Source organism: Streptopelia decaocto, assembly GCF_964273445.1.
Source record: "Streptopelia decaocto genome assembly, chromosome: Z".
In the NCBI taxonomy this organism is placed as follows: domain Eukaryota; kingdom Metazoa; phylum Chordata; class Aves; order Columbiformes; family Columbidae; genus Streptopelia; species Streptopelia decaocto.
In genome coordinates, this window is record NC_138657.1 from 29486919 (window position 1) to 29499881 (window position 12963).

Here is a 12963-nt window from a genome sequence, read left to right on the forward strand (position 1 = left end):
TTTTACTTTGAATTTGGCAATATTCTGAATACAACAGGCCTTTTGTACTATCTTTTGGAAGGAGGCAGATACAGTAAAGGCAAATAGAAATAACTCCAGGAAAATAAAACTCTTTCATTCATATTTCGTGTTACCCTTCTCTAATTTAACTAGATTATAAAGCTTTAGTGAATGCCACAAATTCAGTATCAGAGAGGCTCAGCAAGACACTGAAAATACTCAGAAAAACATAAAATAGACTAAATGCCATTGAAAAAAAGTATTTTAAAACACAATATCTGGAAAATTATTTAGAGACTAGAAGCACATGATAGGTTTTCTGGTAGATATTCTTGAGGGGTTTTGCCTTTTAATTCTTGACTATTCATCCTTCGCCATTATATTTTAATTTCACCTGTTAATAAATATAATAAATAAAATGTCAGAAGACATCTACATTCCATTTTCTCCTATTTCAGCTATGTGAATGTAGTCTGAAATTCATGAAACCATACAGCTTTTTTATACAATTACATCAGAGCTTCAGAATCAAGTTACATATTCTGGCAACACTGGAAATAACAAGAATTTTAAATGCTAGAGAGAAGGTACCCATCGCAATTATGGCAAATTGTCTTCAATGCAATAACAACATCAGAATGAATTTCCTAAGACGTGCATGTATCATTAAAAGACAAATATTAATATGAAGATTCTCTGTGTTATTAAAGACACAATAGGCGGGGGGAAATATGTTTTGTCTGTGACTAGGCCAGACTGGAAAGGAAATCCTCATTCAATTTACCCCAAAAGGATCCATATATCTTATTTAATCTACAATTTAATTGAACACATCTTAAATGGATACTGAAGCGTTCACAATGTCATGGTGTTAAGCTGGGTTTTGTTCAGTCATCTCTCCAGTTGACTACTAACATGAATTCTGTCTGCACAAATCAGCTGAACTACACCAGCAGGAAGTCTGAATATCACTGCCTTCTTCACATCGCCTATAGGCTCCTGTGTTTATACAATCTGATTAGTTTTCTTCCTCTCCTTTCCCCTCCCTGCTGCAGCATCTGCAGAGTGCACCGCTGCCTGCACAGCTCTGTCAGTGCATGCTCAGGGCTTGAGTACAGGAGAACTCCTGGCAAGAATTCCTGCAAATACAGTGATGTAAAACAGCTGTTTGATGACATCACACCAGCCTGGCATGGAGCTTTTTATAAAATGCAGAGTTGTGCGTTAAAAGAAGCTGTCAAATAGAGAAACAGATGTTTTCTCTTCTTTATAGTAATCACACTGGATAAAACAGCGAAATCTGATTACAAAAGCACCATAGGTGAGGTAGTCAATTGCTCTTCATGTTAAAAAATCTCAAGGATTGTTGTGACAGGGCAATCAAGGTTTTAATTCTGAGAATGGGAATAGCTATTCTGATAATGGTTCCAGGGTCAAAATATCCACAGGTATTTTCAGGTCTGCTCATTCGGATCTCCCAAGAACTCTCAACTGAATGAAACGTTTCCCCTAACTCACAATTAATTAGCTGAGAAATTGAAAAGATGCAAGCAAATTCAGTTAGTTTAGCACAATCATACTGTTGTTACAACATAATTTGTATTCAGTCACTGTGTGCCTTAAAGGAATCATTGGGGTCTGTTCGTAATTTGAAGACTGGGTTGTTTAGGTAGTAGCCTAATAACTCAGAAGGTTCTGGTCTTTGTTAAGAAACTCTTAATAAGTATGTAAAATACAGGCAGATCCAACCTCAATTAAATGGTAAGAGATAGATAACAGGTTAAAAAAAATGCAAGGCATCTTTCATTCATAATGTTATTTGAAGTCACCAGCAAAGGAAATAAGATTTCATGCAGACTGGAAAACTTACTGTACTTTCTGAGGATTTCTGCCAAGGCCTGAATCATATAAGGCCATATTACTCCTTTTAGCTTCAGAAACTAGGATTGACTCAATCTTCTTCATTTTGGGGAAGTCCTGTTTAGAACTCGCTCTATTGCCTATTCTGTAACCACTTGTTACCTGTAACTTAAAGAACACACTATGCACAACTCCACATTGATAACTGCAGCTTCTAAAGCGTTGGCAGCTGAATCCCACAGCTACAGTGGAATGTTCAACACAATATAATCATTCCTGGTGTCCAATGAGCATTGCCCTTTTTTCATGGATACCTCTTCCCTCGCCAAGGCCCTAGCATCAGGCCACTGGAGGTAAGAGAGAAAGTCTTGTGAAAGGAAGACTTTCCCTTGGTTGAGGAGGATCAGGTTACAGATTGTTTAGGCAAACTGGACATCCACAAATCCATGGGCCCCCATGGGATGCACCCAAGAATGCTGAGAGAATTGGCAGATGTTATTGCTAAACTGCTCTCCATTGTCTTTGAATGGCCTTGGAGAGCAGGAGAAAGACCTAAAGAGTGGAAGAAAGCCAGCATCACTCCAGAGCCCTCCATCCGAGACACAGACAACACTTGCAAAAACAAAAAAAACCCACACTGCTCCGCTTCACAGAATCACAGAATGTCAGGGATTGGAAGGGACCTCAAAAGATCATCTAGTCCAATCCCCTGCCGGAGCAGGAACACCTAGATGAGGTTACACAGGAATGTGTCCTGGCAGGTTTTGAATGTCTCCAGAGTAGGAGACTCCACAACTCCGCCAGGCAGCCTGTTCCAGTGTTCTGTCACCCTCACCATGAAGAATTTTCTTCTCAAATTTAAATGGAACCTTCTGTGTTCCATCTTATACCCATTGCCCCTTGTCTTACCATTGGTTGTCACCGAGAAGAGCCTGGCTCCATCCTCGTGACACTCATCCTTTATCTATTTATAAACATTAATGAGGTTTCCCCTCAATCTCCTCTTCTCCAAACTAAAGAGACTGCAACCTTTCCCATGAAGAGACTGTCACCTGAGTCTTTGGTGCTTGCAGGGATTTCTGTCATTCCCAGCTACCACCGTGCAGCAGTTCCCTCTGTCAGTGGCACACAGCAATTTTTCCACCTAGGACACGATATGATCCCACAAAGGAGGATTTTAAGAGAGGAAGCTGAAAACAAAGAAAACACACAACACAAAGCCACGGATTTGCTTGGTTATATTTCAAAACAAACGTCTGTACAAAAAGCACAGAGACTATCCCGGCACCGCGACGGCCCCTCCCTGCGCAGAGCAGCCTCACGGGCGCTGGTGGGCAGCACCGCCGCGTTTCATCCTCGAACAGGGAAAATCCTCGCAGGGTCAGATAGACACGCACGCTGACGGGAGAAACACTTGGTGTCTAAGAGCATTTGCAGGATTTAAAAACATGACTTGATTGATCCTTTTTTTTAAAAAAACAACAACAACACAACACACAAAAAACCCCAAAACCAAAACATAAAACACAGTTAGTCGCGGCATGGCTACTGGGTTAATGAAATTTTAAAGGCAGACATTTATGAGCAAAGGGTAAAACAAGTGTCCGACAGGCATTAATGTACGCTGTAACACGCATGGCGGAAATCATTTCTATTCATTCGTGTGTGTTACCGGGCCTGCAAACAGCCTGGGAAAGAAACGCCCGACCAGGCAGAAAAGCTACAGACAAAAAGGGTGAGGATCAGGTAACTTCAGCACCGTGAGCAACTGCAAAGAAAGAGCGCGGGGAGCACGACACGCGTGTCCCGGGGTCCCGGAGCGGGGGAGAAGGCCGCCGGAGAGCCACGGGGGGCAGCGGCGGCGGGGCAGGAGTAGCCGCTTTCGCCACCGCGCCGTGGCCCCACCACGGTCTCCCCAGGCCGGGCCCGGCTCTCCCCGCCACGGCCGCCGGCGCCCCGGTCCCTTGGGCGGGCCCGCACACGCCTCCCACGGTCGAGGGCGGGCCGTGGTGGCCGCGGGACCCGTCCCGCCTCACCGCGCACAGGGCCGGGCGGAGACGGCGGGAGCGCAGGGGTCGGGCAGAGCGGCGCGGCGGCTGGGCCGGCCATGGTGCTGGTGGTGGTGATGGGCGTGAGCGGCTCCGGGAAGTAGGTAGGGGGCGGCGGGGCGGGGCGGAGCGGAGCGGAGCAGCGCGGGGGCTCCGGTGGCTTCCCGGGGCGGGGGGGTCGCGGCTCGGCGTTGCTGGAGCCCGTCTGTACGGGGCGTAGGCAGGGGGGCTGTAACCGACCCTTTGTGCTTCCCTGCAGGACCACGGTCGGGTCGCGGCTGGCAGCCAAGGTGCGTACGGCGGTGCCGCGGCCGATCGCGCTGCTCCGCCCGCCTCCCCTGCGCAGCACCGGGCAACCTGCAGCGGGCAGGCGGGAGGGGAGGCGGGCAGGAGGACGGGCAGGCAGGGGGCAGGCAGGCAGCCGGCCTTTGCACCGCTGGAGCTCGGCTGGCAGCCTGCCCGTCGCCGAACGGGGTTTGTGCGTCTGTCACCAGCACCGACTTGAACTTAGTGCTGCGGTGCGTCAGCTGCTGCTGACTCTGTAACTTCTGCTAATCGTCATGACACAAGTGGTGATCATATTATGGTGTAAGAGGCCTGTAATTTCTTAGCTGTTATCTTTGTAAACTTTGGGATCCTCATTAGCTCACCTGGTTTGGCTGAATGATCCATAACTTTTTTTTTTTTTTTTCCTGTAGCTGGGATGGAAGTTCTATGATGCAGACGATTATCATTCTCCTGAGAACAAAAAGAAGATGGCAGAAGGGATACCACTAAATGATGAGGTACCTTGTCTAAACCCTAAAAGAACAGTCATCAACACGTTTTCCTTTGTAACCTCTGGCACAGCGTGTGCTTTATGTAGCCTAGGCAGGCTGTAAACATAGGCTGAATGTATAGATTAGGGATTTATAGGTTAGGGAAGGTGGCTTTTTGTGTCACAAAGGATTCTGAATTAAAAAAATAGTTTCTTGAAGTGTGCTTGGTAGCTCACAAGGGGTTTGGTGCTGATTCAGGGTTTGTCAGAAATCTCTCCCTCTACATCAATGCACAGAATTGCAGCTTTAGATTACATGCTGCTGCTTGGAGCTAAATGCATGAAGACAGACAAATGTCTCTACTGAAGTACATTTTATCACTTCCAGTTACTGCGATGATTACTCCACAATCTTCTGTTTTATACACTCCTACTTAACATGTGCTTCCTTTCCTTCAGACTGTTCTTCAGCCTAAACAGCTAAAATTATCAAGTTTAGTGTTACAATACTTACAAATTTAGAGGCTTGAGTAAATTAGAAAAGTTACAAGTTGACACCTACTGAACTTTTTCTGAGTAATCTCTAGAAATGTAAAGCTGAACTAGGGAGTTCTTCAAATCACTCTCTGTAGACTGAAAAAATATTCTACATTCTTGCTAAAAACTTTAATCTTTCAGTGTCGGTTAGAAGTTCATATAAGCCTGTACGTCGCCTAAAGTAGCACTGCACAGTTGAATGACTGAACCATTGATGTGTGGTGCCCAGCAAGAGTGAAGCATCTCTTCTGAAACCCCAGACATGCAAAATTGTGAGAGTGTTCTTGAATGCCAGTGGGAAGTTATTCTACGATGACAATAACAACAACAAAAAGTTGCATTTATTTGTCCATGTTGTCATTTGTTATGCTTACACAACACTAACAGCACTGAAAGATGAAATGGGAGCAGTTTTTTAGTGCTCAAAAGGTATGAGAAAAGTTCGTGGGAGCTTAAAATGTAAAATATTATTATAATGAGAAGCTTATTATTATAATGAGAAGTCCCTTACATTGTGTTTGCCTAACTACTGAGCAAAGTTGTCCCAAAATTGTGGCTATGACTAGATTTATTTGTGATTGCTACTGACATAAAAATGACATAATTATTTTGAATAACTTAATTTAGATCTGTCTGTTCCTGAAAAACCACACTTTGATCGAAAGCACTGTGTGTGTATGCCAAGACATAAGGAAAAAGAAATAACAATTCAGTACATTTGAGTTGTATGACAGAAGCAAGAGAGAAGCTGACTGTCCTTCAGAGGTTTACAAGGTGCATGCAACACGTAAACACATTTTACTTTTACTGGATACTTCTAGGTATCTGTAATATATAAAGTGCTATTTTACTAAAAACTTGTTATTGGTAATATGCCTAGCACTTCTCATTAGTCTTCAGGCAGGGGTAGCAGATCTAGAGAAAAACAACTTGCTGTAAAATTTAATGCTAGTTTCCATCTCTAGTCAAATGCTCTAGATGTTAGAAGAAGTTTTTTCAGATCAGTTTCAGAAACTATTTTGAACTAGCTTGTTTTCTTTTTAGGACAGGATTCCCTGGCTTTGTGCATTGCATGATATACTACGGAGGTAAGAGAACATCTACCTTTAAGGAGTGTGGGCTAAAGATAAAAAATACCTGGCAAAAGTATTTGCATTCTGAAGCAGAAATATATGTAGTAGTATAAAAACATTCCACATGTAGTATAACTGTTCCATTTTCACTAATCTGAGGTGTCATAATAATTGCTAAGGGTGAGATAATCCCTGAATAATAGTGTTGGGAAAATTGTTGCCAATTATAATTGTTTTCCTACTGTCTACGTAAAAATAATTTCAAGGATCCAATTCAGTAATAAACCTGACATTGGCTACTTGCCAAGGATATAACCACAAAATACACTGATAATGACAGTAGGACAACATTTTGTAAATTATTATTAGTCTGAGTAAGACGTGGTGTCAGGTTTGCTGGATGCCATCTCCCATAGGATCCTCATAGAGAAGTTGATGGAAGTATGGGGTTGATGAGCAGGCAGTGAGGTGGGCTGAAAAGTGGCTGAATGGCCAGGGCCGGAGCATGGTGATCAGTGGCACAAAGTGTAGCTGGAGGCCCAGAACTCTCCATGTACCCTAGTGGTCAGTACTGGGTCCACTCGTGCTTAACATCTTCATTAATGATCTGCACGATGGGGTAGAGAGTGTATCCTCAGCAAGTTTGTTGATGACACAAAACTGGGAGGTGTGGCTGATCCAGAGGGACCTTGACAGGCTGTAGAAATGAGCTGACAGGAATCTCGGGTAGTTTAAGAAGAAGTGCCAAGTCCTGCCCCTGGGGAGGAACAACCCCAGGCACCAGTACAGGCACTGGGAGGCACCCAGCTGGAAAGCAGGTTTTTAGAAAAGGAGCTGGCGGGGGGCGTGGTGGGCAACCAAGTTGAACGTGAGCCAGCAATGTGCTCTTCTGGCAAAGCAGGCCAGCGGTATCCTGGACTGCATTAGACAAAGTGTTGCCAGCAGGTCAAGGGAGGTGCTCCTTCCCATCTCCTCAGCACAGGTGAGGCCACCCCTGGAGTGCTGTGTCCATCTCTGGGCTCCTCATTATGAGAGAGATACGGACATACTGGAGAGCATCCAACGGTGGGTAATGTAGATGATGAAGGGACCAGAGCATCTCCCACATGAGGAAAGGCTGGGAGAGCAGGGACTGCTGAGCCTGGCTTTACGTGGTGGCTGTTACTTGCCTGTGCAGGTGAGGTGAGCATACCTCATTGGAACGCGGGTTAATTCACTGAGAACTGTGTCTGGATTGTTATGCTGGATCCATTGCTTTATGTTACATGGTAGCCCAAGGCCACTGCCCAGCTCCAGATACTCTGCAAAATCAAGTATGCTTTAAAAGAGCCTAATGCTAATATTTAATTACTAGAAGTTTTAAGTAGTTGCACTAGGATTGGCTTACTCAAGTGATAATAGTAGGTATCATAAGTTCTTATTTCCATGTGAACCAAAATCTGATGAACATAGCCTGATTTTTAAATAGGTTTATTCCTAATTTTGTTTACAGAATGTATTTTCTCAGACAGACATTTCAGTCACTCTTCACTGAGACAACTGATTATGGATTTGCTTTTTAGTGGAACAGACACACCCACAGTTTTATGCTTGCTTCATTTTAAGAAACCTTGCTGGTAAAAAATACATGTACAAGGCATGAATTTACCTGCAACCAATTCCTTGTTTAACTTGAAGTGGGCATATATGCAGTGCTGCCAATGAGTTTATGAGTTACATAAAATTTAACATTACAGTTGCATTTGAGACAGTGAAAAGAGATGTTGGAAGTATACCTGAATATGTGTTTAGGAACAGACCTCCGTACTATTCACCAGCTACTTACTCTCTAGACAGATTAGTATATCAATTTTATAGACAATTGATGGGAGTTTTTATGGACATTCAGTTGCTGCTGTTGTCAGCGATTAAGGAAGACATCATGACACTCCTTGTGCTAGACTTGAATTTTATTTAGGGAAGGACAGAGGCTAATAAAGAAGGTCCCCAAGACAGATTTTACCAGGAGGCTGGCTAGCCTGGCCTCACTTTCAAATCACATCTTTACCTGCATTGGAAATTTGGTTTCAAAATCCTGTCAAGATGTTGAAAAAAATGCCACTGCTCCCACGGCTGTCCTGTGCAAGGGTCCCGGGCTTGTCTCCCTTGTTCAGCAGAACTAACAAGTTGTTGTGTTATGTCACATCTGGATGTGGTTGGGGTTCCTTTAAATTATTTTTTTTTAATTTATTTTTGATAGAGAAGACTCATCTAGACAAGATGCAATTCTGGCCTGTTCTGCACTGAAGAAGATGTATAGGCAGGTATTGGTTAGTGGAGCATCTGCAATTGAAACCAACCAGTCACAGCAACCAGGAGAAAACGCAGCACTGAAGATCCTCTTTGTTCATTTGGATGGGCCTATGGACATCATTGCTGACCGCCTGGAGAAGAGGAGAGGACATTTTATGCCACCTGAGCTTCTCAAGTCTCAGTTTGATACTCTGGAGCCTCCTAGTGCACCAGAAAGCTTTATTACTGTGAGTCTAGAAAAATCTCTCCCTGAAATAGTGCTGGAGATCAAGCGTGCCATTTCTCAGGGTGAGGCTTTTTTGCAGTAAGTTTTGGAATTACACATAGAGAAATTCCCTTAAGGATATCAAGGGTATGAAACAGCATTTTTATATTATTAAATTGATCATTAAACCAACTTTCCCCCTCACCCCCATAATGAAACAGATTGGAATGTTAAGAGCTGGTTTACTAGTGTTAGTATTTTTATCATGGCCATGTAAGAGACATATAAGATTAAATTTTTGAAAACTGATAACTTTTTAAACCTTTCACCGTATGAGATTAAAACTCTCATTCTAGGAAGAGCCTGCTTTTGAAAATCCTTCCAATGGTCACACATTAAGTTCTTAATTTTAATTTTTACTCTGTCAAAGATAGATGATGGGCTAGTAAATGATGAAATAATTTACAGCTTTGTTAGAGAAAATATATTTATTTTTCTAGAAGTATAAGAGGCAGGAACATGCATGATGAAGTTCCATGCCTGACTCTGCCACTGTCTCACTGCCAGATTTTCAACAAGTTGTAGCTTCTGTGTTTGTGCCCTTACTAAACCTCACCAGGGCACTGGTGACTCCATGAGAGCTTTTGTGAACTTGTATGTATTGCACTGAAAAATGTAAGAAAAAAATGTAGTGGTGGTGACGTAATATACAAAATATAATTGTATGGAAAGCTTTAGAAATAAAGTGCAAGTGGTATCAGGTTGGCTCTGAACTTGCATATTTCACATACAAAGCATACCCATTGAAGAAGTGCCATGGAGAGTGAGTCAACCAGTGACCCAAGACAGACACCAGACAGATGGGTGTTCCTTTCTTTCAGAAAAACTTACTCTTTCACAGCTGGACCTTCTCCTCCTTCTCTTTTCTCATGTGCTTTAGTCTTCCCCCTCAGCCAGCGCCCAGTCCAGTATATGCTATGGGTAGGTATCAATACAACTGCTGTAAAGCTTAGATCAAGCTGTTCCTAATGCACATTTTCCACAACTTTTTTTCTGGTAAGAAAATTCCCAATATCCGATCAGTTACCTAACTCACACAATTTAACATTAAAAAATATTTTAGTTTCCAAAGCGTTTTTAAAAAAGTTCCTTATGCCGTGTTACACAAGACGTGCCTTTTTAGCTTAACTTAATGAAAACTGCAGACAGTTTCTTTAAAAAAGATTTGAGTCACTTCTGAATGGCATCATCCCCATGTGCTGTTGCACATGAATTATTTTTAGTGTTTGTTTTAGTGTTTTTATTTCTATGATGATGGATGAACACCTTTAGAAGCAGAACTCATGTTTCACAGCATCTTTCTGTAATTTTTAGCTGGATAACTAGTTGAAAAAATGTTTGTCTTGGTTCTCATTTTGTGTAAGGGATTTGTGGTTTACTAGACAAACTACTGTGCTTAGATCAGTGCAATAAATGGGCATTATCTGACTGAGAGCGGGCATTTGTAGAAACAGGTTTGGATTGTAGACATGAACACGCTCAGGCAGAAGTGGTCTTTCCCTGTTTGTTCATGACCCAGAAGAACACCAGGCAGTTACCAGTTGTAGTTTGCTGCTGTACACAACAGCAGCCCCAGAAAAAAACTCTCTTTAGTTCAGAGCCTGCTTATTCCAAAAGCCAAGGTGTGAGCTGAAGACTCAGAGACAAAGTTAAATGCAAGAGATGGTCACATCTGGCTGATTCTTTATATGCTCCAATTTTAGAGACTCGCATCTCTTTAGCACAAGTGACTCGCCAGAACTGAAAAAGTTTAGCACCTCTGAAACTCAAGGAAACGGCACCCTCTTGTGGTACCTCTGCTTCTACTGAAGTCTTCGTATTCCCAACACACCATTTTACAAAGAGCTTTTCTAATATAGCCAATTATTAAATACAGATTTATGCTCACTTTCTTCAGATACAATAAAACCAGATCAGGACAGTGTACACTGACGGGAACGCAGATGCATCCTATAACAGATACAATCAGACCTTCAAATAAAAAAAAATAATAATTGGGCAACATTTTCAAGTGCAAGTGCTGAAAAGGCTAGACTCTAGTTTTCAGCATTTATAACACACTCACAAAGTGGCTGGCACTAGCAGAAAATTGTACTCAACACTTTCAAACCATTCTCTTTAAGTCAGTCTATGTAAGCACATTGTGTTTTGGAAGTCTTCTCTGAACAAAATAGTATGTTCTTACAGGTAGTTCATGCTTCTTCACTTTAGTGCTGCAACAGGAATATTTCCTTCCTTTTAATATATTTGCCTTTTGCTTTTACTTAAAGCAAAACAAAGTGCTTCCACAGTTCAAATTACACTGACAGGACAAAAAAGTGTTTTCCCCAGCACAGAACCAGGCTTGTGTACTTAGCTGGACAGAGCTGTTGAAATTTACTGTTTCTTAAATTTTGCCACAGTGCCACATCTCTGAACTCTGAAATGCTAAATCCTCAGGGGCTTGCAAGAGCAAGGGAAAGCCTGCTTGGTTTCTGCTGGCCTGCTCACATGCAGCTGCAGGAATGCACAAATTGCTTAAAAAGAATATTGAACTTGCATTTCACAGTGCTGCCTGTGGACCTCAGCTCCACAATTTGAGACAGTTCCAGATACTCCGTGGAAGGTTGTCAATCAGTTAAGTAGTCTGTCACCTGTTCTGAAAGACAACAAAGCACTGCTTCTATTCATTTCTATCCTGTGCATCACAAACTGAAAGAATGTCAGTCATCCAAATGCTAACCACATGCAACTGGTCTCTGATTTTGATGGTCCTGTGCGTGTGTACGGTGGAAGGAAAAGATTGCAGGACAAACACTGTACCTAAGTTTCACACTCACTTACCCAAACACAATCTTGTAACAAAACCAATTCTACAACATTTTGTTTACTTTTTCTTTCTTTTCCCCTCCCTCACGAGTTCAACACTGTATCAGGGATGTTACATTCAGGGTAGCTGCAATTCCAGTTGTTTGGGCAGGTTATCTGGATGCAAGTTTTCTGTCTGTATTTTGAAATACATTTATCAAAGGTAGCAGGGACTACGGAGGAAGCATCTGGAGTGAGAAATTGCTTTTCCTTTCTCTGCCATGAGACAGGTTATCTATGGAAGGTACACGCACTACACTTCCTCAGGAATGTGTGCTAAGCAGTTTGTAACATGCTGCATAAATACTGTACCTACTACAGCGTAAGCATTTTGCAATGCTATAATGATGAAGTAAAAATGTTAGATCCCAATAGCAGTATCCATTCATATAATAAAAACAGGAAGAACAGAGTCGTCTTAAGCTGCACAGGCAAAAGAACAGACCTGCCAGCTCAGCTCTTAACCAAGGTGGTTATTTTATCACGTAGGCACTGAACCACGATGAGAATTAGACCACATCCTTTACGAAACCAGTTATCTTCCGGTCACTTTCCCAGTAGTACTGTAGCAGCATTCGATTTGAATGCACATATTTTACATCTTTTAAACAGCACCTGCCAGTTGACACTACCATGACTTTTAGCTCTTTTTGCAACAGTTGCTTTCTCTAGGAGTAGTTTGATGATCAGGCAAGGCAGTTTTGCAGACAATACTATGACATCTCTCCATCCAGCGCAGGGAAAAGAAAGCAGGAAAATAGAGAACGCTTCAGGCCCACGTGCCTTTCTTCTGGGCCAACATGCAAGCAGCAGTTTTCAAATGCAAGTCAGCAATTTTCTGAGTGAACTACATTGTTGCTTATGAAAGAAGAGGCAGATGATACTTCTGAAGAGAGAATTTGAAACAGGAGAAGGGGCAAGGAGTACAGGGGATGAACAGGAACATTGTAATAAGCTATAAAACCAACAAATGTGATCTCTCTTATTGTTAAAGGTGTAATAAAAAGTCTACCCCACCTATAAACCTTTTTCTACTTATAGTTTTGTTGGAAAACACAGTAATTCCTCCCATGCAAAGGATGGCTCACTGTTTTAACTACAAATTACAAAAAAGTCAGCAAGTGTTGCTATTCGTTGACAATAGTTACTAATTAATACTAATTTTACTTCAAGAAGGAAACTCGGCTTAAGGGCTCATTCTAGAACTTAAGTCAAACTTCATCTCTTGCTGAATTCCAATAAAATTTGACTTCAAACATAGCATCCCTTAGTTTGTAACGTGCA

The 12963-nt window shown here is 42.3% G+C and overlaps 1 protein-coding gene across 1 annotated transcript; it reads left to right on the top strand.

Moving 5' to 3' along the window:
- Positions 1–3875: 3875 nt before the first annotated feature.
- On the top strand, positions 3876–9643 carry IDNK (IDNK gluconokinase). Its single transcript, XM_082075059.1, has 5 exons — positions 3876–4008; positions 4168–4198; positions 4607–4693; positions 6247–6290; positions 8515–9643. The coding sequence occupies exons 1-5, from the start codon at positions 3968–3970 to the stop codon at positions 8873–8875; spliced, it is 564 nt and encodes a 187-aa protein (XP_081931185.1). The 5' UTR covers positions 3876–3967; the 3' UTR covers positions 8876–9643.
- The last annotated feature ends 3320 nt before the right edge of the window (positions 9644–12963 follow it).